This window comes from Oryza sativa, chromosome 4 (genome assembly GCF_034140825.1).
Source record: "Oryza sativa Japonica Group chromosome 4, ASM3414082v1".
In the NCBI taxonomy this organism is placed as follows: Eukaryota; Viridiplantae; Streptophyta; class Magnoliopsida; order Poales; family Poaceae; genus Oryza; species Oryza sativa.
The window spans coordinates 8,714,562-8,737,947 of record NC_089038.1 but is presented as its reverse complement, the minus strand read 5'-3'; the positions used below and the strand labels follow the sequence as shown (position 1 = coordinate 8,737,947).

The 23,386-nt window shown below is 41.1% G+C and overlaps 4 protein-coding genes across 31 annotated transcripts; 1 reads left to right on the top strand and 3 right to left on the bottom strand.

Annotated features, from left to right (window-relative positions):
* Positions 1-1,716: 1,716 nt before the first annotated feature.
* On the bottom strand, positions 1,717-3,001 carry LOC4335222 (expansin-A1-like). The gene is made up of 2 exons (NM_001419110.1): positions 2,806-3,001; positions 1,717-2,705 (listed from the first exon to the last, which is right to left on the bottom strand). Exons 1-2 carry the CDS (start codon positions 2,957-2,959, stop codon positions 2,074-2,076), a joined length of 786 nt encoding a protein of 261 aa, NP_001406039.1. The 5' UTR covers positions 2,960-3,001; the 3' UTR covers positions 1,717-2,073.
* Positions 3,002-7,885: 4,884 nt separating this feature from the next.
* Positions 7,886-13,286, bottom strand: LOC9272732 (uncharacterized). Of its 27 annotated transcripts, none has more exons than XR_010740751.1 (16): positions 12,944-13,210; positions 12,566-12,837; positions 12,361-12,419; positions 12,109-12,154; positions 11,827-11,963; positions 11,609-11,651; positions 10,998-11,104; positions 10,852-10,903; positions 10,556-10,656; positions 10,384-10,445; positions 10,228-10,308; positions 9,955-10,060; positions 9,746-9,833; positions 8,915-8,998; positions 8,601-8,726; positions 7,973-8,447 (listed from the first exon to the last, which is right to left on the bottom strand). XR_010740751.1 is itself a non-coding variant. In XM_066309535.1 (13 exons), the coding sequence occupies exons 8-13, from the start codon at positions 10,413-10,415 to the stop codon at positions 8,698-8,700; spliced, it is 420 nt and encodes a 139-aa protein (XP_066165632.1). In that variant the 5' UTR covers positions 10,416-10,445; positions 10,556-10,656; positions 10,852-10,903; positions 10,998-11,963; positions 12,109-12,154; positions 12,361-12,457; positions 12,566-12,837; positions 12,944-13,253; the 3' UTR covers positions 8,513-8,697. The 27 variants fall into 27 exon arrangements, 2 of the variants coding, with proteins under 2 accessions (XP_066165632.1, XP_066165633.1); XR_010740746.1 differs by lacking the exon at positions 11,609-11,651 and having other exon boundaries at positions 12,361-12,457; positions 12,566-12,672; positions 12,751-12,837; positions 12,944-13,094; XR_010740750.1 differs by lacking the exon at positions 11,609-11,651 and having other exon boundaries at positions 12,566-12,662; positions 12,751-12,837; positions 12,944-13,094.
* A 444-nt stretch (positions 13,287-13,730) lies between these two features.
* Positions 13,731-15,729, top strand: LOC4335220 (uncharacterized). The gene is made up of 5 exons (XM_015779069.3): positions 13,731-13,949; positions 14,037-14,159; positions 14,274-14,537; positions 14,642-14,806; positions 15,108-15,729. The coding sequence occupies exons 1-5, from the start codon at positions 13,830-13,832 to the stop codon at positions 15,390-15,392; spliced, it is 957 nt and encodes a 318-aa protein (XP_015634555.1). The 5' UTR covers positions 13,731-13,829; the 3' UTR covers positions 15,393-15,729.
* A 657-nt stretch (positions 15,730-16,386) lies between these two features.
* Positions 16,387-23,039, bottom strand: LOC4335219 (aspartyl protease family protein 1). Of its 2 annotated transcripts, none has more exons than XM_015780967.3 (10): positions 22,517-23,039; positions 22,288-22,423; positions 19,568-19,791; positions 19,266-19,490; positions 18,705-18,840; positions 18,555-18,628; positions 18,362-18,461; positions 18,218-18,278; positions 16,881-16,952; positions 16,387-16,798 (listed from the first exon to the last, which is right to left on the bottom strand). In XM_015780967.3, exons 1-10 carry the CDS (start codon positions 22,855-22,857, stop codon positions 16,575-16,577), a joined length of 1,593 nt encoding a protein of 530 aa, XP_015636453.1. In that variant the 5' UTR covers positions 22,858-23,039; the 3' UTR covers positions 16,387-16,574. The 2 variants fall into 2 exon arrangements, with proteins under 2 accessions (XP_015636453.1, XP_015636455.1); XM_015780969.3 differs by having other exon boundaries at positions 16,387-16,744.
* Between the last annotated feature and the right edge of the window lie 347 nt (positions 23,040-23,386).

The window sequence follows — 23,386 nt, the reverse complement described above, 5'->3', positions numbered from 1 at the left end:
TTCGTTCCCATACATATAGCATGTACATTTTCGATCATATATATCTCATCTCACGCATATTCCAGATTCCACTGGGTCCTGTTATTCTTTGACTTGGACGCATGCAGAGTCACTGTGTATGACTCAATGAATAAAGAGGAGAAGATTTTTGACAAGGTCTTCAAACTGATAGATAGGTAATATAATGCCATCTATTCCCAAGTCGCGGGGAATCTATTGCTATTATGTTGATCTCAGGTAATAATTAATCATAGCTTGCAACTGCATATGTAGGGCTTGGGATCGGTTCCGTCAATTGGTCCGCGGAACTTGGAAAGAAAAACTTGGACGGAGGTTTCATTTTCCAGTGAGTACATGCATGATCCAAAATTATATTGAATTGAATCTCTAATTACAGTTAATATAAAGAGTATATTAAATCTTTCATCGTTTCTCATGTAGTGTGCAAAGCAGGACCAGGGAACTAACTTATGCGGCTACTACGTATGCGAGTATGCCTACTGCCTATCAAACCAAATATGCACAACACGAGAGCTCGATGTACGTATACATAAACCATTCAAAAGTTCATTGCGTATCGATTTGTTAAGTTGTTTATTAATTTCATATATTGATACGTCATTATTTTTCGAATGATAGCGTATTCACATGAGTGATAATCTCCCACACAAGGATTTTATCACGGCTTTTCAAGAATAACTGATGGGATTCATCAACGAAGGAGTCTTTAATCCCGACGGTGAATTCTACTACGACGGATCGACAATTCATAACGTCGGTCCTTCCTCTTCTGACATAATGCCGGCGTCGAAGTCGTAGCTATATATAGCTACCGAGCAAAAGAATTGTACTATATACGCATGTATATATATATTTATATATGTACACATTTACTTTTGTGTTAATATATATTTTGGTAACATATATATATGCACATAAAATGTTAAGTGATTTAAATTATACATATGTGTGTGTAATATTTGATTTACACACACACACACACACACACACACACATATATATATATATATATATATATAAAACCAACCATGCAGCAAACAGGGCCATGCAAAAAAAAATGGTGCACCGATCTTTAGTCCCGATTGGTAACACAAACCGGGACTAAAGATGGTTTGGCCGGCCACGTGGCTGATCGATCTTTAGTCCCGGTTATTTCACCCGGGACTAAAGATAGCTATCTTTAGTCCCGGATTCGTAGTCCCGGTTGGATAACCGGGACTAAAGGGGGGTTACCAACCGGGACTACAAACGGTTTCTCCACCAGTGATAGTTGGAGAAATAGAGATATGAAGGGGTTGTGATTAGTTGAGAAGTGGAGCTAGGTGGGAAAAGTGAATGACGGAGGGTTGTGATTGGTTGATGGAGAAATTGTTATATTTTGGAACAAATTCTAAGTGCTAAAAGTTATTATATTTTGGGATGGAGGGAGTATTAGCTAAACTTTTTTTTGAAAATAGATCAATATGATCTTTTTAAGTAACTTTTGTATAGGGAAGTGAGTTGGGCACTCTTGCTACCGAACTCAGCCTAAATGCGGTGATAATGGCTTTATCCTCAACCGGTCAGTACTCAACTAATTCCGCGTGAACAAAGTCGGTGATCGTCATGTTTATAAGAATTATCTTCAACAACGTGAACAAAATGAGGTAGCAAGGAAACAAATAACTAAATAAGTAAAAAATATGTGGGGTCATATTTTTAGCCAATCAGATGGACGAAACTATGGACAGTAATAGTTCAGGAAAGTGAAAACTCCTTGTGTGGTCGTTACAGTAAAGCATGCCGATCATCGATTGGCAAGCACCTCGCAAACTGTACATATATATACCGTTTTAATTCGCATTGAAAAAAGCAGGTGTCCTTAGCTTGCAAATCATATATATAGCTCGCCACACCAAACACTTGTGCGCGCATGCTCCAAACTTGTGGGCAACCCAAACAGCTACTAGTAATATATCTTTAGTCTTTACACGCCGACGCCGATGATAATATACGCTCGGAATTAAACACATATATGAATGGACCAGTAATAACTCATTAATATTTAATTACTTAAGAGAACTGCTGTGAGGTCGAGAAGGTCTGGCCGAACGTCCAGCCCGCCGGGGCGACGTCGAGGAAGGTGAGCGTCTGGCCGTCGCTGCTGGTGACCTTGAACGACAGGCTCTGGCCGTCGAGGTAGGCGTTGGACTGCCAGTTGACGCCCCAATTCCTGGACATGGCCATCCACCCGGTCCTCGACCCCTTGATCGACACCGACTGGATGGAGCCGACGCCGCCGACGTTGGAGACGAGCACCAGCTCGAAGTAGTCCCTGCCGTTGATGGTGAACCTCACCCCGCCCTGCTTGGCGCACGGCACCCGCTGGTACATCACCGGCACGATGCCGCCGACGTAGACGCCGATCTTGAGCCACGCCGGTTCGGCCATGTCGAAGTGCTGCCGCGGCGGGTTGCACCACCCGCCGGCGTCGTTGGGGAGCGCGTAGTTCGGCGGGCAGAGGTTGGTCGCCGTGATGGTCACCGACGTGCCGGAGATGCAGAACCGCCTGTCCGCCTGGTAGTCGCACATGATCCGGTAGCACTGCCCGCACGACGCCCCGTCGTTGAACAGCACCGTGCTCAGCGCCGCCGTGTTCGTCCCGTACCCCGTCGAGTACAGGTCCCCGTACCCACACGCCCCACCTGCACACACACACGACGACACGCATGCACATGAACCAACGTCACCGATTGCACGATGGATCCATTCCTAGCTACAGTAGCTAGCTAGCTACGAACTTACCCATCGTTCCTGAAGCGTCACTGCCGCCGTAGAAGGTGGCGAACGCCTTGTTCCAGCCGGACGCCGTGAACGATGCGGCCTCGTTCCAGAGGAGGCATGTCGCCAGCAATGCCAGGAACCGAGCACACGACGTTGCGGCTGACGAGCCGGCCATGTGTGCGCGCGTGTGCTGCCGGTGAATGTGCTGCTAATGGCCAAACTCAGAAGGCAGGTAGTGTCGCTTAAATAGGCAGGAGAGCTGTAGATAACACATGCACGCAAGTAGTAGCTAGTTATTTGGTTCGGTGTGAGGTGTGCTGCATGTGGGCAGCTTCTCGGGAGCTGACACGGACACGAGCGAGGGGTGCGTCCAGATCGGTCGGCGCATGGGAGATTCTATCCAGTCGGGGAGGCGCCATGTTCGCGTCAATAAACTGTTGGTGGCGCCTCTGACGTGTGTCGTCTAGGGGTCGCGCGCGCGCGGGTCGGGTCGATCGATGATGCTGCGTTGCAGGTTCCAAACTGTCGGCGCTCGCTCGATTGATCGATCTGGTCCCGGTGTAGATCTGGCCACGCGCGGTAGTACACTGTGTTTTTGCTGTTCGGCATAGTGAAATTCGGCTGCTTCTGATCGAGTGTTTTCTTTTTTTTCTTTTGGCGGTGATTGTGCGTACGTAACGCAACAAAAGTGCTCCTTTGGGAGTATACGTGATGTGCAGGTAATATATGTTCCGACCACGTCCCGGTATATAAATGCGACGGCTAAATAACTGATACTGGATAATATAGTTAGCTCAAATTATCTCGAGAAGAAATTTATATGTTGTCATGTTGGCATGGCTAGGAGATATATAAACATGTTACATGTCGTTCTGTTAAAACATGTCAAGTAGTATTTCTCTAATTTGTCTGTGGAGAACCTATTACGATTTTTATCTAAATTATTGCACATGTGTGGTTTTGTTTTTGTGTAACGATCAATGTTAAAACTTCGCTCTCCCATGGCCCACAAGGCTTCCATTTAGTTGTGTCGGTCACATATATGATAAGATCCGGTTCTTCCAATCCAGATGAACTTCATCATTGGGAGCTTGGGTCATGGAGCTTTCGCAGGAGTTTGATGCTACATCAATCAACAAGTACAAGATTTAACCCAGTCAAATTAATACGATAGAAAAATGGATTACTGTGTTAAAAAATGGAAAATGACCATCTTTCAGCCTTAATTTCATGCTGCGTGGTCATCTTTATCCTGTAATTATGGAATATTCCAAAGTTTTCATTTTAATCCTTTGAAAAAATATCCCTTCAAAATATTGTTTTAAATAATGGAAGAGGAACTCTAATACCAACATGGCATCCCCAACTGTAGTTGAGTTAGAACACTATGGGTCTGTCGAATTTAAATGCCTAAAAAGGTCTAAAATATCAGCTTATAAACTAACTAGGAATTCAAATTATGAACTTATAAAAAGCTAGCCAATCCATGAAAAATCAACTTTCCAGACGATAACGATGACTGAAAAACAAGCTTGGCTATTTAATTAATTGTCGTTATCATTCCATCTCATCTTTCACTATCTTTCGCAGGTTACCCAACCGCCATAACAATCTTCCCCATTCATTTCCCTCTCACTCTACTGCAGCCACGCTTTTTTTGGATATTTAACTATATAGTTGTCACTCTTACAAAAGCTAACTCTTCAAATAAGTTTAGTCCTACAAATTTGCCACCAGAGAGAAGCCATTTTTTCCACTGTGAAGTGATATGTATGCTTGCTAACAAGCTGGATTTTTTACATTTTGATATTTTTTTTACAAACAGACTTCTAGAAAAACTTAATGCAGAAATAGACCTTTTGGTGCGCCAGCGACGCTGGTGCCATGGTCCTATCGTCCTACGTGACGGTATTAGTGCCGCTGGCGCCATCACCCTACCACCGTGGCACCTCAGTGGAGCCACCGATCAGACTTGGCACCTGGAGGGACAATGTCAATGAGGCTAATTACCCCCTCCCCTCACACTGGTGTGCTCCCCACACCACGCGCCATCCCCCTAGGGGCAGGGGAGGTGGGGGGACTTAACCTTCCCCCTCTCCCCCTGCTCACCCATTCGCCCCCCAGCCGAGCTTGAACATTTTTCCTCCCCTCTCTCTCCCTTCTCACATCTCCTTCTCGAATCTACTCAATTCGGAGCCGTTTTTTAGGATTTCTTGGGAAAATCGAAGAGCAAGGTATACTCCTCCATTCCACCATTTTTTTTAAATTGGTTGAATTTGTAGATCAAAGAGTAACCCTAGAAACCATTTTTTGCCCAAATTTTTTATTTTAAGTTTTGCAATTGCGGATTTGAGGCTTGTAGTGTTACATGTGTGCAATGTGCTTGTAGGATCTTTGATATTTGTGAATATATATATATATATTGTATTGTTAATTTTTAGTTAAGATATGAATGGATGGTTATATTGAAAATTTGATTTAGGTAATTTTTATAGCTATTTATTATATGGATGAGAGACAAATTTAGTGGCATGATAGACTAGTTTGGGTGGTATGATTGACTAATTGTATGTTTAGGACACCATTAAAATTTCTTAGTTACCTAGTACTTGTGCTACTTACCCATCATTGGGAGCTTGGGTCATGGAGTTTTCGCAGGAGTTTCATGCTACCTCAATCAATAAGTACAATAACCCAGTCAAAGTACAAGATGGAAAAATGGATTACTGTGTTTAAAACATGGAAAAGGTGCATATTTCAACTTAATTTTGTGTTGTGTTCATCTTTGTCATCCACTAATTATTGAATATTCCAATATTTTATTTTAAGGATAAAAATGTTTTAAATAATGAAGTAGGAAAACACTAGCTCCCGACAAATCTAAATACCAACATGGCATCCCCAACTGTAGTTGAGTCAGAACACCGTGGATCAGTCCAAAATTCTAGTTAGGAATTTGTATTAAGAACTTAAGATCCTAGCCTAGCACGGAAAATTCAGCTTTCCAAACAATAACCAAGATGGAAAATCAAGCCAACTATTACCTATGATCATTCTTATCTTCTTCCTTCTCATCTTTCCCTATAGTTTTGTGGTTTGGTCAAATTAAGTTACACTTTATAAAATATATGAGAAATTATTAGTGTTTTAGGCACAACACAAACAATGTGTTGGTAAAAATCGCACAAGAATTTTTTTTAAAGTCGAATTGGTCCTTTCTTCTATTTCTCGTTGTTGATCAAGATTGAATTTAGGTTTGAAATTTCATAGTGTTGTGATAGAACATTATATGATACTGATTTGTTTCTAAAAAAACACTAATAATATGTGGCAAAAGGAGATTGAACTTTAAAGATATTATTTTTTATGGGTATATATGTTTTGAAATAGGTTGGGAGTGTGGATGAAGCATAAATTAAGCATGATAGCTTTTTCTTTATTAAATGATTTCCTTTTCCGGTCCTTATTTTTTTGGGTTTTCTAGGTATGGAGATTTTTCTCAAGTGCTGGGCACGTGCTACACACAAGGCGTGGAGAGGGGTCGGATGGATGACTCCCAATATTTCGTAAGAACCTACATATATCTTTTGTTGGTTTGGAATTTTGTAGATGTTACAATCTCAGGTTGTGCCTATTGCATGTTTTAGGAAGCAATGTTATCTGATCGTCCGATCAATCACGATTAATTGTCCTGATTGGTCCCTTGACTCTAATCAAGGACATTCATTCGATCAGCTCGATCAGAAATCTGATCGTCCGATTAATCATCGATAAGGCGCGATTGATCATCTGATCAGAACACCTATCGATCACTTTTAGAACAAGTCTTAGGTTTTAGCACATGTGAATAATGTGCTACTACTGCTGGTTGCTTTATACTATGATTGCTTTCTAAACATATGAGAGAAACTACTTGGTATCTACATACCAAAACAAATAGGAACAATTGCTTATTTGAGCCCATTCTAAAGCCTAACTACCAATCTGACCCTGTATTTTCGAGTATGCTCATTTCACCCTCTTTTTCAAAATTGAACATTCCGTCTGACCCTATTTCTATACACCGTTGGGTTTCATTTAGGGAAAAGAAATGAAATATATTTACTATTTGAACTGACCAAAATACCCTCGAAGAGGGTTGAACCCTATCTATTCGACCCTCCAAAAAATCTACTACCTTCGTCCCAAAAAAAATAACCTCGTACTAGGATGTATCACATCTTACTATGAGGTTGGTTTTTTATGGGACAGAAAGTTTGTTTTGATATAGCAGGGTCAAATAAGCAAGGGCAAAAGGGACTATTTGCACCTTACATAACACTGTTAACTTATCTTAACGGAATAGTCAAACAACATGTTCGATTTTCAAAAGCAGGGTCAAATAAGCAAACTATGAAAAGTATGGTCAAATTGGTAGTTAGTTTTCAAAACAAGTTCAAATAAAACAATTGCCCCCAAACAAACAACAATAGTTCTCCAAAAAAAACTTGGCAATATGATAGTCAAAGAATAGATGTTGGACAGTTTCATCATGCATAGAAAACAATATTTGGTACAACCATTTCAATTACTTCTTGCTAAATTATGCTCGGTTAGTACTACCCCTTTAAGCAAATATCACATAAAGATTATCATGTTTACGAAATGCGAAATTTATATTAGGAATAGTACTCCTAGTGATATTCCAGAATATCATCACTGAAAATCTATCAATGAACTTCATAGGCCATAGCCTACTTTTGGAGTTGAGTAGAAAAATATATGCTCTAGCTTACAAGAATGTCCATGTTTTAAGGAAAATCAACAATTACTACTTTTGAATAGTAATTAATTTCAAATATATATGTTTAGTTTCACACATATGACATCATTAGATTTATATTTTGAAAATATTTCATATGAATTTAATTGTATATTTATTCATAGAATATTATGCAATAACTCTATAGTTATTGATAATGTATTATGCCATAGCTTATTAGTAACATTTAGAGTATTGGGAACAAAGGGAGTATTGAATTGACTGCAAATCAGGCACACATATTACTCAAAAAATATTTCACTACTTGACCAGAAATGTTTTGGGCGATTCAAATGATGAAACAATAATGATTGAAACATTCCACTCATGTAAATGAAACATCAAGCTTCAACTGATGAAACATCAACATATCCCTACAAATCGAAGTAAGAAAAAATATGTAACATCAAAAGAATTTATACATAAATATTTTGATATAATACAAAGAAACATGTAAAACATATATGGGATGAAACATGGAAAAAATGACAAAAAAATATGCCAATCCAAATCTAGGTCCTTCTTACTCTCCGATGGCTGGATCTAAGATTCCTTCGATGAACTCGTGCCTATGACGACCCAGTGCTCCTTACCTTCGATGATCTTGCCTTCCTCATTGTCGGAGTCCACAGCAACGGCCATCTCCTTCATTGCTGGTTCGCCACGATGGGGTCATCCCCCTCCTCCTCTCCACTGGTGACCTCCTAGATGTCTTCTTACTCTGCCCGCCACAACAGTCGTTCTCCCCGTCACTATCGCCACCAGGCGGCCATGGAAACAACAATACCATCATCACCGCAACCTTTTCATGTATGTGGTGTGAGGTTTAGAGAGAGAAGAGAGAGAATAAGGGGATAGAGACCTAGAAAGAGAGAAATAAGGACATATAAGTGAGTGGTGCGGGTATTCGATTTTTTAACCAGGATCGGATGCCCAACCCAGTGTTTTTAAGAAAGTGTTCCAATTTTAAGAACTAGTGAGCGTGCACGTGCAAGGCACGTCCATACATACATACTCTCTCAGGAATTCATCTTGGCTCTAGCTGTTGGGCGCGTGGCTCCAGCGACAAGTTGGAGGCAATAGCAACGGTGATTCACGACCCATGGCGCAGCTCACCCTCTGCCGTTGATCATGATCCATCCTGTTCATAAATAATCGCACAGGTTACTAATGCAATGAACAAAGATATCTAAAGGAACAATATATTCTTGCAGTGTGTGCTATAGTCCTTCCATAATTTGTCCAGCTCATATGGCCCAAAGCAAAGTATTTGTTCAAAATATATGTAGTTCTGTGAAATTTACTTTGAATAAAATTATGTCTGACTACCTTCAAATGTTTTGCATGCCTCTTGTTCAAGCAAAATTGGGTGACGTAATAAGAAAGTAGGTCTCAAGCACCATAGATGCTTGCCTGCAAAATAGCAATTGACATAATATTGGAATATTTCCTGTGCGAAATTTGTTATCTACGGCCAGTAGCCCTTATGTGAAGAAATATCAGATTGATCTTAAATATAAGAAAAGAAAAATATTGATTTTCAGTTGCTTATCCAGTGTGTAGCAGCATGGCAGTTACTGAGGATGACAATATGCATTGGTTGGCAGGAAACTACAAATGCATTGCAAGCAACCAACACAAGTGCTCAATTCATAGCAAATACTGCCCATACATTGAAATGTTAAGAAAAACAGAGTGGTCTGTTAAACCGGCCTGCATTTGTAATAAAATCATTAATGAACAGCTAAAGTTTGGACTATCATAGTACATGTTGAACAGTATGAAATTCATATTTGACACCACACATTTATATAGGCTCCTAGAACACAATTCATATACCGAATAAATCAATCAAAATAGATTATACATGCAAAAGAAATTGCAATTGGCACTAAATTTAGCTGGGTGGCATAATTTTCACAGTACTATATTCACTAATTCCAAGCATTCATATTTGTACAGGACCATCTATAATTTTGTTTTGAACATGTAACAGCTTCGTGGATTGCAAAAAACAGAAAATGTGCAGCACAAAACCACAAAAAGTTCAATGATTAGGAGTAAATGAGAAAACCAATCTTAAAACGTGAATATAATTACACGGAATGAAGTTGTGTATATTGAAAATGCAAGGAAAACGCTGATTAACTTGATCATTACCTTTATGTCTTGTTCTAACTCCATCACTAACAGCATCCCCTTCACTGATCAAAACAGTGGATGAGCACTTCCAAGACCCATAGAAGACCTGCTCCAACAGAGAAGAATATAAGCACAATAGAGCTATGTGTTTTTCCTTCAATTCAGTGAGTCCAGGTTTCATCAGTCAAAAAAAATTAATGCAATGCATCACGTAAATTGCTACCTACAACAGTGTCTCGAATCAAAGCTTTGGCACTGCACAGTAGGCAGCATGCATTTTTATCAGGAAGGCTGAAATTAAGGGAAATAAACAGCTCCAAGCCTCCAACCAATCTGAAAATGCATCATTTAGCATAAGTAGTGATCTATGGCCATTTCATGGTTTGTCAACATGATTTCTTTTGGGCAGCATCATAGGAGGCATAACTCTCTTTGTTCTAAATAAACATGATGTCTATTTTAATGTATATATCCAGAAATTTTAGGAACAAACATGTTACCTTTCAGTATCACGGTTCCTGAATAGGTTTGGGTAGCACCAAAGCCAGCATAATTTGTGATATCTCTTATGGGCACCCTTCCTATTTAGGAAAAAGAATGAAACATTAATAGCATGCCCAAACAATAGTTACTAATGAAGTAAATAGCAGTGGCACCTGAATAGGCTTGGTAGCACCAAAGCCAGCATAATTTGTGATATCTCTTATGGGCACCCTTCCTATTTAGGAAAAAGGATGAAACATTAATAGCATGCCCAAACAATAGTTACTAATTAAGTAAATAGCAGTGGCAAAGAAAGCAGAATCATTACATAGCAGTGATCCCTACCTGTGACGATTGTAGAGGGAGTGCAGCATACCTCTCTGTCACGCTTTCTCCTATCCTTGGCAGCAGTTAAGTTTGTAACATCGACCATGGCAGGTCGTCCTCTAATGTGTGGCAGGAAAGAGTCAAATCAAACCATTTTGTATCAATAACATGTTGTGGCTCTGTTAAAAAAAACATGTGAAAGCCTTTTTACGATTAAACAGATAAAAAACTTTTTAAATAGAGAAGCTAAATAAATATAGGCACATTAATCTGGAACTGTAAAAATTGAAAATGAGAGATAGGCACTGAATTACTGCATGTTAGTAGAGAAGAAAATGTCCAGGCACTTGTGATGTCCCTGCAATGCTGCAACAGAAAAAAAAATGTTCAGAGAACAAATTGTCCAGCTAATGATAAATCCCTGCAATAGTTGAACAGGCATAAAATTTCAGATAGTTACCCAGCAGAAAATTAAAAATCAAATCAAGTATGCTCAAGCATCAAGTTCTGTTTTAGTTTGTAAGTAGATGAGAAAATGTCCAGGTACTTGTGATGGTCCCTGCAATGCTGCAACAGACAAAAATGTTCAGATGAAAATGTCTAGCTAATTATGATAAATCCCTGCAATAGTTGAACAGGCAAAAAAGTTCAGATAGGTACGCAGGAGCAAATTACAAATCAAATCAAGTATGCTCATGCATCAAAGTTCTGTTTTACTTTGCAAGTCATATCCACATGAGAATGGTAGCTGTTGTAGGTATATGTGTGCGGATGACTGCAGGTCAATGGGAACAGTAACCTGAGAAAGAATTAGATCGCAAACTTTTTTGTTTACAGAAAGAGCAAATTATTCCTCGGGCTTGCTAGGCCGAACCATGATACAGTTATTTACACAACCTACACTATTACCTTCAGCAGTTGACATTGCACGACACAAATGTAAATGGAACATATAAAGGACTGGCAGAGATGCTTCTAATTACACTTAGAATCAGAATATGTGTAGTCTAACACCAAAATTTGAAGGTTACTCATGTCCAATCCTTTTGCTCAGTGCTCAAGGAACTGTACCAGTTGTTTGCTCTCTTCCTTTTAAGGTCAGTGCTCTTTGAATCTGTTACTATACGAAGCGAAGGTATAAGCTGCGATGCCAGCAAGTATAAATACTTGAAGCCATATAACAGAGTAGGTAGGGTAATATCTCAATTCATTTCTCAAATTGGATATTTCCTATAATAAAAATAGGAAATTCGACTAAAACAGACTTATCTCAGAAGTAAGACACATACATGGTCAGCAGGGAGAGCCACTGTGTTGGTTGCAATAGATCCACTTGGAGTTGAGAAAGCTCAAGAGTGGTTTATACAGAGACCCCTACTACAACTGCAGCACTTTAGAGATATGTCAATTGATCCCAAAGTCAGACCTACAGGAGATAGAAAAGCAGACGAATCAATTCCATTTAATTTCAGTTCATCCTATGTGTAAAGATACTTCTTAATTTTCAAATAGATTTCAGTAAAAAAAATGACTGTCTATACTACCAAATGCAGGGGAATATTTTGTTTTACCGAGGATTGGAATCAGCTCTTCACAACTTCGCCGCCCTTTTCAACCCTTCAATCCAATTTTCATCAAATCAGTCAAAATTATGAATCCAACCAAATAAAAAAATTGAATACTATATATTGACCGAAAGCACCTAACCTAACCTATTGTGCATTCAAATATAGAGGCAAAGTAAAAGGATATACATTTCATTAGAGAATCTGATAATCTATCAATACCAACATAAACATTCAGAATAACATTTATGTTTATACCTCTAATTTACTCGCACATCCCGACATCAGGCATGATCCGCCTCTGCCCCACCTCTCACCTGGAAGGAAGGTCTATGGCAATCAGGGTGGAGAGCAGCTGAAAACGGCAGCCATCGTGAGGAAGACAGACGAATTGATCCGTGGCATTTAACATCTAAAATAATACAGATTGCATCAACGGGGAATTTTACCCCTTTCCCTCTACCTCTTGCGCCTAATTAGCTTCATTAGTACTACATGATTCGGTGCTAACCACCACAGAGCAAGTTGCGCATCAGCCTGCTTGTCTGGAGGCTCCAAATCTGTCATACACTGGAATATATATAAATAGAAATTTAAAAACATAAAAAATGTTCCACCTTATGTAGCAAAAGAACAAAAGTGAATCACTTGGTAACAAAATCAATTGTCTACTGCTTCTTCAGGCTCCATTTCTCGGAGAGACCACTCAAAACTCAACATGATGTTTTCGGTTATCTGGCGTTTAAAGATTAATAGTATGATTATGTGAACCATGTTAACGAATTATGTTTGAGTGAATGGATGCAAATTAACAGACAAATTAACAGAGAGAGAACCACACCTGAGAGGAGAGGTCGGTGCCGGTGATGATGGCGGCGGCGGCCACGACGCCGTTAGTCAGCATGGGAGAAGGTGCAAGCAACCTGAGGCCACGACGGCTGTGCGCGGCGAAGGAGAATCGGCGACGACGACTGAACGGCGGCGGCGCGGAGGAGATCCTGAGGCAGCGGGGAGAGGGGAGGTGGGCGATGCGAGGGAGAGGGGAGTGCGGCGAGGGGAGGTGGGCGACGCGAGGGAGAGGGGAGAGGGGAGTGCGGCGGGTGAGGCGGGCGGCGGAGGTACGACGTGGGGAGGGCGGCGCGGCGCGACGTGGGGATGGCGGAGGTTAGCGGCGCGCTTTTTTTTCTATTTTTCTTGGTGCGTGGTTACTTTCTTAGGGATGACAGGTGGGTCCCACGCAACAACGGATCTGAAAGGGGATTGCAGGATTAAGAATGAACTCGTACTTTATATATATATATACACACACGTTAAGCTACTTGTTTTATGTGGGGATAAAATCCAGAATCAAGAGCTAAAAGAAATTAAACTGATCCTAATAAATGGAGCAGAAGAGAAATTAATTCTTTCCGTAAAATGGACAACCTCTATAATACTAGTACTCACACCTGTCTGTAGCCATCAACGCGGACTCCCCTGACAGAGTGGCCCCACCCAGGCGCGTACCTCCCTAGTAAAAACGCCGCGCCGGAACCCGTGAGAAAATACCGGCGAAACTCGAAGACCAATTAAATTCGACCGTTGCCGTTCCCCCGTTTAAAAATCACTTGCCCACCGCGATCCCTTCCATCGCCTCCCCATCCATCCGAATTCCAGTCAAACCAACAAACCAATCGAAGACATCACGCGAGGAGAGAAAAAACTAGCCGTTGCGCTACTCCTCCGCCATGGACGCGACGGCGCCGCTGCTCAGCCCCGCCTCCGACGACCGCTTCTGGGACCGCCTCCGCACCCGCGTCGACACCATCCTCGAGGACCGCCGCCTCGTCGCTCCCCCCGCCGCCACGGTGAGCCGCTTTTGCTGTCCCCCGTTTGTTTGTTGGTTTTTCTTCTTGCGTGGGGAGTTGGATCTTGATGTGGCGCGATCTTTGCAGTGCGGGGTGGAATCCGAGCGGGGGAAGCGGCTCAGGGAGGACTCGCTGATGCTGGTGCGTGGCCTCGACTCCGTCGCCGCCTCGCTGGCGCAGCTCTCCGACACCCTCACCGCCGCGCAGAAGGTTCGGGATCCACGCCGCCGGCGTCGCTTGCTTCTTCTCCACTGCAATTCGATGTTGTTGTAGGAGTATTAATTTCTGTGGAGATCTGATGTGCCCGGTGGTATTCTTGCTCAGGGAGTGAATGCGCTCGCCACGTGCTCTTCCCAGGCGAGGGAATGCGAGAGAGGTGATGAGGAGGAGGAGCCGAAAGCCAAGCGGCGCTGCAGCTTGGCTGAGACGGTGAGCTTCGACGGCGAGACTCCGGTCGCCGGAGCAGATTCAGGTGAAGGTTCAGAGAAAGAAGAATTAGCTGCGGATGCGAAACTGCGTCAGGAGAACGGCGGCATTCAGGCCACTTCGGAGGTCGCCAAGAGCACCAATCTGAAGCGTGCCAGAAATGTCAGTTGGGAGATTAACAGCTCCTCCACATGATCTTTTTCCGGTTGGTTTGGGTTATTTCAGAAAGCTGATTTGGATCAATTTTGTGCGAACTGTCTATGCAGCTGGCGGTCTCGATGGCCGGAAGAGCGGCTGCTCTGGCGAGGGAGCTGAAGAACATCAAATCGGAGCTGCACTTCATGCAGGAGAGATGCGGTTTGCTTGAGGAGGAGAACAAGAGGCTCAGAGAGGGGTATGACAATGGAGTTCCCCCTGAAGAAGATGACCTGGTAATTATGGCTTCGTGCTGGCCTCAGTTCTTGATTTGTCAGACCACTTGGGTTTCACATCCAACAATTTCAACAGCCTGAAAAAATTTCAGCATCTTGGATCACATAACTTCTCTTGATTTCTGTTTAATGAGATTTGTTAGTCTGTCACACTACTTGGGCAGCCCCCAGCATTTCGCAGTCAAGATTGAGCAAGACAGGCTGAAAAATTCAGCATCTTGGTTGACATTATTTCTGTTGATTTTTGTTTAATGATACTTTATTTGTTAGTATGTTAACAATTTCCGGACAAAATTTTCAGGTGAGGCTGCAATTGGAGGCTCTGCTCGCGGAAAAATCTCGACTGGCGCAGGAGAACGCCAACCTGTCCAGGGAAAACCAGAGCCTGATTCAGCTGGTGGAGTATCATCAGCTGACCTCCCAGGACCTCGCTGAATCTTACGAGGACGTAATGGAGGGGATGCGGCTGGACTTCTCGTCGCCGCTAGGCAAGATCGACAGCGATGAAGAAGGCGAGCGTGAGAACCGAAGAGTTGCTGTCACTCCATCTGATAAGTTGGAAGCCTTGGAGTCATCTGATGAGTAGATAAATCTGAGGAGAATAAGCTGGGTCTTCTCCAGTGGTGGATTTACTGATGAGTAACAGTATGATCTTCTATTTCTGCTGTTGTATGATGCTTCAATTTGGCCACTCTCGGTGGCCATATTTATGTGATCAATTCCACTTCGTAATGTTGACAATAACAAATGTGTGTTCTGAATCTTAATTCTAAATAAAATTTTAGTCTTTGGAAAGCAGATCCCTCTAACTTAACTGCACATGCAGTTGATTCATTGGCATGTGGATCCCGCTTTGCTATGTCTCACATGTCAGTGGCTCAATTTAAATGTAGTTAAGCCAGAGGATCCCTTTCTTATGAAAATTCATCAACAATGTGAATGCCACAAAAGCAGGCATGAGTAATTTACAGATTTATGAACTTGACATCTCCAAGACACTCTGATATTCTATCTCCTGCCTGACTTTGGTGCTAGTTTTTCATTGTTTATAATTATTTATTCATTTCTTGTTTGTAATTATATACACTTCCTAAGACAAAACTATCTTAACTCAGAAATTTGTTCAACTATAAGAGAATGTTCATGAAAATAAGCCAAAAAAAAAAAGAAAAAAGGGGTCAAATTTCATCCCAAAATACCCCTGAAAATTTTCATTTAACAGGCTTTACAATTCCTGCAGTAAATTCATTTTCTGCCCATTATTCTGCTTTAAAGAAAAGAGCTTCATCGGAGTAATCTGGAACTTCAAATAAGTTAGAACAACAACCTTTTCATTTCTACACATAAATCAGAACCATCAAAATTGGGCGTTAATAGTATACACTTTATGACAATGCGATGAGTATTGATAACGAAAACACAAAGGCTGAAAAGGGAACTTGTACAGTGAGCCATCAACAATTGGCATCACAAATTAATTGCTTTCGACACAATATTGTTGATCCAGACAAAGGAGATAATTTTATAAGGAAAGATAGTATAATTGACAAGGAAAAAACGAAGACCGAAAACGGAACTCGTACAGTGTGAGCCATCAAAAATCGGCATCACAAATTAATTGCTTTTGACACAATATTGTCGACACAAAGGACGGTATTTACAGGACGTGTATACAGTACTGTTCTCTATGTTGTATTCTCTAGTCAGCTTCTAGTGCATCTACAGTAATCGTGATAACTAATTTACATTCAGGTCATCCCGAAACAAATTAGAAGAGGATCAGAGCGGCCAAATTGACCAAAAGAAACCTGAAGACTAAACTATCATACCACATTACTGGGTTGGAATTACTAAGGGGTCTCAACTGTGTAACGCTTGCTGGGTTCCCACCCTTTGTTTCCTCGGGGGAGTAATTCTCAGGTGCTGAAGGGGAGAAACCTGAAGAATTCCGTGAATTGATAGAAAGAGGATTTGAACTATCAGTGTCATAACCTGTGTTGATAAAACATATCAACACCAAATTATGAGTAAGCCTTCAAAGTGACAAAAACAATATAATGATCATTTTACTCACAATTGAATTTCTTCCAACCAAGAATTTTCCTTTCTCGATCGAACACAACACGAAGACCAGTCATGAAATTTTCTGCACGATAGTTATACAATTAGTTGTACTGTATGAACACAATTAAACATGAAAAGTGGTCCAATGAAAACATAATGGAAAAGTACTTCAATTTTAGAAATAATCATGTTCTGCAAGCTACAGACTGCTGAATGTCAATGTACTTGGGGGAAGAAGATATTGGACAAATGAGTGGGGAGGCCAGACCTTCCCATTCCAGATTACATCCAGAAGAACCCCCATGCGGTTCAAAAAGTACAGTTGATTAACACATTTACATGACTACATGGCTATCCAACGATTGAAGAATATACATGTTAGCAGTTAAAAACCATATGTGGTGGCAATGCTAAGAAATAATATATCACCGTACTGTTGTGCATGGTAGGAAATAGCTCTTATGTATTGAACCAATTCCTCAGCCATAATCTTTTCAACAAAGTGGTGGCAAGGCATGAAGTCAATGAAGAACCAATTGCAATGAGTCAATCAGAGTCACACGAAAGTTGATGCTGGCGGCATCTTACTGAAGTGTTGGCCCGTATGTTCTAGCTATATGCTGCCTTTAGTGCCTTAGTGGATAAGCGGACTAGTCCTTAGAAAACTGTTGGAAAACTATACTCCTGCATGTTCCAGTTTATTTTTTTTGTGATACAGAATAACAATAGAAGTGTAGCTTATGAAACTGATTCTTAAAAGTGTAATTTTTAAAATTGTTATGTTTTTATAAGAAATCTCAAATGGAAATTTGAACCTTCTTGGTTAGTCAAATTTGGACTAGGAGCTAACCAGGTTTAGACATTAGCAAGTCTGCAGCAGACTAGAGGCTGCTTTAACAAATGGAATAGTGGTATACTAATTACCATAAGAGGTGTTATGCCAAGTTGCCAACTAATAACGTGCTCATGAATTATTATGCCTTACATGAAACAGAGAAGAGATTTAGATGTGTGCATTGAGAACATAGCATGCCAACATTTGTAGAGCAGTATTCCGCAGAAAAAAAAAGGTAGTCATCAGTGAAAAGATGACCCTTGGGTGTCCTTAACTAATGAACAGGAACATCATTCAGTATGGTATTCAAAAGCATGAGAAATTTGGTTCTAGGCAATTTTCAGTTTTTCACATGTCCTACTCAAAAAGGAACAACTGAATTGATTTTAGGATGAAACATAACATTTTTATGTTTCATTCTCGCAGAGGATATGTTCAAATAAGTACTAATATTGTGAAATTTGATTTTTCAACAACAAAAAAATGACTGAATAGTTTGGTCGCAAACTTACGCCCAATTATATTGAGTTTTGCACTCTTGACAATCGCCAAGCAATAAACATACTCATGTTGCTGCAAATTTCAAACAAAACCAATATGGTTACATATAGGGTATACAAACTTACATAAATACAGGTATATGGGGCTCATCGTACCTGAATGGAGATAACCTGCCCTTCATCAATAACGGGAAATACACTTCCACCCACTGTTCTCAAACTTATACTAGGAGTTTGAATCCTATCTTCACTGGAGCTGTATAAGTTAAAGTCAGGATTTGTCATTTAACACAGAATGGCAAGTGTACAAATCAAAAGGTCTGAAAAATATTTTTGTATAGAATAAAACCTCAGATCATAGCAATATTCAAAAGGAATTCTTGAGTCAGCGGCATGGCGATTTGCATGAACTTGTGCGTGGAACTGAAAATGAGAAAAAAGTTATGTGAATCACTCCCATCTCAATGAAAGATCAGACCCTCACAGATTATTTACTTACACTCTGTGTTATATATGTATAAGCTGGGTCTGCCAAGTATGTGAACGACGTTCCTGTGTCGAAAATAGTACTAAATTCCAAGTCCGTGAGGCTATTTCCAACTGTAATCTCACTGATGCTGATCGTATATGTAGGACTGGAGAAAAAGATTTTATCCAGACGTGAGATAATAATGGACAAGAAGATAACATAGTACATAGAGTAAACAAAACCCAGGTATTATAGTCCAAATTGCACAAAACCATACGAGTTTTAGCATGTGGCACATAACACCATGTACTATGGTTAAAAATGCTTTAGAAAACCAAATAGTTGACCTGTTAATTCTTTGATTTGTATATATGAGTTCTGGAATCACATATCCAAAGTAACATGTTCTTTGATCCCGCCATATAGGAGCTGCATCAATCGAAGTTAGATTGCTTAAGATTGGTCATGGGTGTGGTTTTTTGAAACTCTAGGACCATAACACTAGAGGTTATCTGCCACTGCCACATGCCAAAATCCCTATGGTTTCGAGCAACTTGAAATTTACTCTAGTAAAAAAAAGAAATTGCTCACTGTTGTGGGTTAACATCTAGTGGTGTCTCCTCTTGATCTGAGCTGCCTTGATCTCCAAAGCTAATTCTCCCAATACCATCACGGCTAAAGCACATTGCGAAGGAATTAGATGTCAGACCTTTTTGTGCTAGAATGCTAGGAATTGATATCATATCTATCCCAAGTCCAAATAGACCGTTTGGAGCAGCAGCATCCAGAAATGATCCTGTCTGAACCTGTCCACATCTGATAAATGTAGAGAAGATTTTATCAAAATGCTGAACACAGTCTCCTTCACCCATTATATGAAATGTAAAAATTACCCAAATAGTATTTGCGCCTTGAGAATTTGAGGAATGGCATCCTCTGTTGACAAGTAGAGCACATCCTCTACTAGAAAACCAGAAGAAGATGTGTCTGCAGAAACATAAACCATCTTGTATGGACACTGTGATGTTGTAGAGCATTCCTTTCTCAGCTCACAAAATTGGCTGTTGCAAGGAACTGCTTGGCTTGTTGACGACATACTAGGGATGTAAAAGGAAGCCTGAAACCCAGGGGCAGCCAGTGAGTAACTGAGCAATATAGTTACCCAAATCTTATCTTGAGAGAGAACATACATGTAGCAAAAGTGCCACTTGGAAGAAAAATAAATTGTAATTTTTCAGAGTACCAACACAATCAATATGACAATAGAAAATATTACTTTGCTATAGAAGTTTTAAGTGTGAGAAATAAAAAAACAAGCAGGCAAAACTTTTGTCCAAAAAGGAGATAGACTAAGGTATGTATGAGAAGTTGAGAACAGAAACAAAGGAAATAAAAACAAAAAAAAATCATAGAAAAAGACAATCAGGTACACTCAAGCTACATATATGCACAACAATTATATCAAGTGGTACAGTTATGGTTGGATAAGGCTCAAGCACTTGAGTCTCGGCCTCTACTAGCTTCCGGCAGAGCTCCTTCCAACACGGTAGGAAGTCTTCAGATCATAAGAAGAAAGTGAGACTAGCAACTTTGTTACATCTAGCCAAGGATGACAATGTCATACTATATAGAGCCACTCCCTAAAAGCTCAATCTAATATTTCCAAATAGGCAACTGATAAGAATGATTGCCCTAATTTCTAAATTTCAAAGTACAATCATAAAAATAACTTGGTAGCCAACCAAGCTTATTCTCATGACTTAATTATGCCAGGCAGCAACGAAGCTTCATGGCTGCTGTCTGGCTGGAGGATTACGAACCAGCCCTACTATAGAGGTATTAAATCCATCAGAGGAAGGCCTGAAGTAGAATGGTTTGAGGTGAAAGAATGCACCGGTTTGGTGATGGAAGGATGTAGAAAACTGGTCCAGGATAAGACTTTAGGCCCTATACAGTGTTTATTCATAACATCAAGGACAGACTATCAGTATTTATACTCATTGGCTACAACAAACACACTAGAGTAACATCCAAATAATGAGCATATTATCATTGTGTTTATTTGTTACATGACAGAATAGTGGCCCATGCACACCAGCTATAGTAACCCACCACAAGTTACAGCAAATAACATCAAGGACCCTTGAATGATATGGTTTAAGAGATATAATGTATACCTTCAAATTTTTCCTGATGTAATATTAAAGCATTTCTACTCTTGGAAGCTAAAACAACTAAACAAGTATTCATTTACTGGAAAATTTGAAATCGTGAAAGTACACACACAACACAGGCTTTTAATCTAGAAGGCAACAGCTGCAACAAATGTACAGGTACTGACATATGTTGCACAAATGTACAAGTTCGATGGCATTCTCACAAACCAACATGTTTCATGCCTTGCGTTCCACTTAGTCTGATTTCTGTCTTGCTAAGTTGACTCACCCTTGCAGGATTAAAGAGAGGCCTTGTGATTAAGTATTCTGTACCCACTTGCTGCATCAGCCCTTGCATCGTAGTCATCACAAACATGTACAATGAGACACATATATCTCATTGTAGATGCCCCATTCAAGGGCCAGTTGATGGGGGTGATACAGAAATCAAGCTAATACCGCACAAAACATGTAGGTGTGTGAGAATATCCACTGAACTTGTATTTTGTGAAACATGTGTAAAAATGCTTGCAATTTGTGCAATTCACTCAAAAGAATAGAAAAAGAAATGAAGGTCTATGGCATTGTAGTTATAGCGGACATATTTGGCAACCTTCATGCCCGCTATATACTCTGCAAACTTGACTCTTGATGCTACCGAAAGGATAGAAAAAATGGTTTACAGCCTAAAACAATAAATGTCATGTTTCCTTGGTAAATCTCTATATTACTGTTTATGTGAAAAGCATAGCAGTAAGGTGACCACATTTAGGATCTATGAGAACGGCCAACAAGGCTTTAAATGGGTCATTGTTTAGAACAGTGGGAAGAAGAAAATAAAACAGCAGCAAGAAACAACATTGAAGATTGAACTGAAGTCAACAAGATTTCAGAACGGCTGATCTATGCAGTCAATGTTGTTTTATGCGTTATTGAGACCTGTCGATTCATAAGATTAGATGATCACTCAGATATTGTACTTCAATTTACAATTTTACAGGACAATACATACCATTTAAACACCTAATTAGGACTTCATTATGAAAGGTTACACAATTTCCCACAACATTCGACACTAGTTATAGATTATGACCAAGCCCATGCGTTTTTGACAAATAAATCAAGAGCAAACTAAAGGCCAGAAAGATCAGATATTTTCATCCAACTGAACGGCATAATGCCAGACATCTTAGCGAATCGACATCTCATTCAATTTTTACTAAGCTGTGTAATTAGTAGCAACCATCTTCTGGCACCATAAGTCCATTCCCACATGCAGCATATCACCAAATCATACCGTATATCAGCAAAAATCCTAAAAAGCATTGCACAGTTTAAAAGCCACTGAAGCAACATGAAAATTCTTGCAGCATGGATCGTTGTATAGCTCTGAATTATGCACCAACACCTAAATGAACAAAGGATCTATCGAATTGTCAAGAGAATAGTGCTCTTACCGATCCAGAAGCGGCCGAAGCCGGCGGCGTACACCCATCACACTGGCACGGCAGCCAGAAGAGGTCACTCCCGGTGTCCAGCGCCACCATGAACGTCTGGCCCGGCGTGCCGACCGTCACAAGCGCATAGTGCAAGCTTTTACATATCCACAAAAATGCGACTCTTCACTAAAACTCTCAAGCACCAAACCACTACGAAGAGGGAGTGAGAGACGGGGAGAGGCCTTACAATCCGAGGTTGCTGACCTTGAGGGTGGCGTTTCCCTCAGAAAACGTGAGCGGCGGGGGCTTGTCTCCTCCTCCTCCACCGTCGCCGCCGGCTGCTGAGAGCGCGCGGCGGCGGTCGTGCCCGTTCAGGGCCGCAACGTAATCGGCGCTGCCGTGCTCCGGCCAGCCTCCGGGGAGCACGTGCCCGCGCGCCTCCGCCCACCGCTGCACCGGAGAAGAGAACCGGTGGTGGAATTCCAGCGAAGGCGCCCTCAGGCGACCACCTCCGCCGCCGCCGCCCGCGACGCCGCCAACGACGAGAAGCAAGAGCAAGGAGTGGAGGAGAAGCTGGAAGGATGACATCGGGGTAGTGGCCGCATGTGATCCGGGGCCGAATCGGGGAGAGGAGGCGTCGCGTCCGCGGCGGCGGGTGGTCGGCGGCGTGCGCTACCGGCCGGAGGAGGCGGCGGAGGATTTTGCGGTTTTGTGGGCGCTGTGTCGATGAAATGGTTTTGCTTTTTAATTTTGAGTATTTTTTTTCTTTCGGCTTTGGTTTAGTACGGGAAGCTAGTTATTGGGTGTAGCACTGCACTGTTGGGCTTTCGCTTTTTACTCGTGGGTTGTTAAAGACTAGTTGGGACTTTGGTCTGTCCAGTTTCCATCTTTAATCTGCTGCTTTTTTTCTCTCCTTTCGTTAAAGTGGCACGATGTGCATGTGATATCTGAAATTGGACGGAGAAATGAGAATTACTGTTTTTTTTTTCTTTCGGTTCTGGGAATCAATTCCAATCGCTATCAGTCATAATGACCACAATATAACATTTTGATACCTTGGAAACAAATAAAGTACGGTCTAGTAAGCAGAATATTGCTCCGATGTTCATTCTAAATA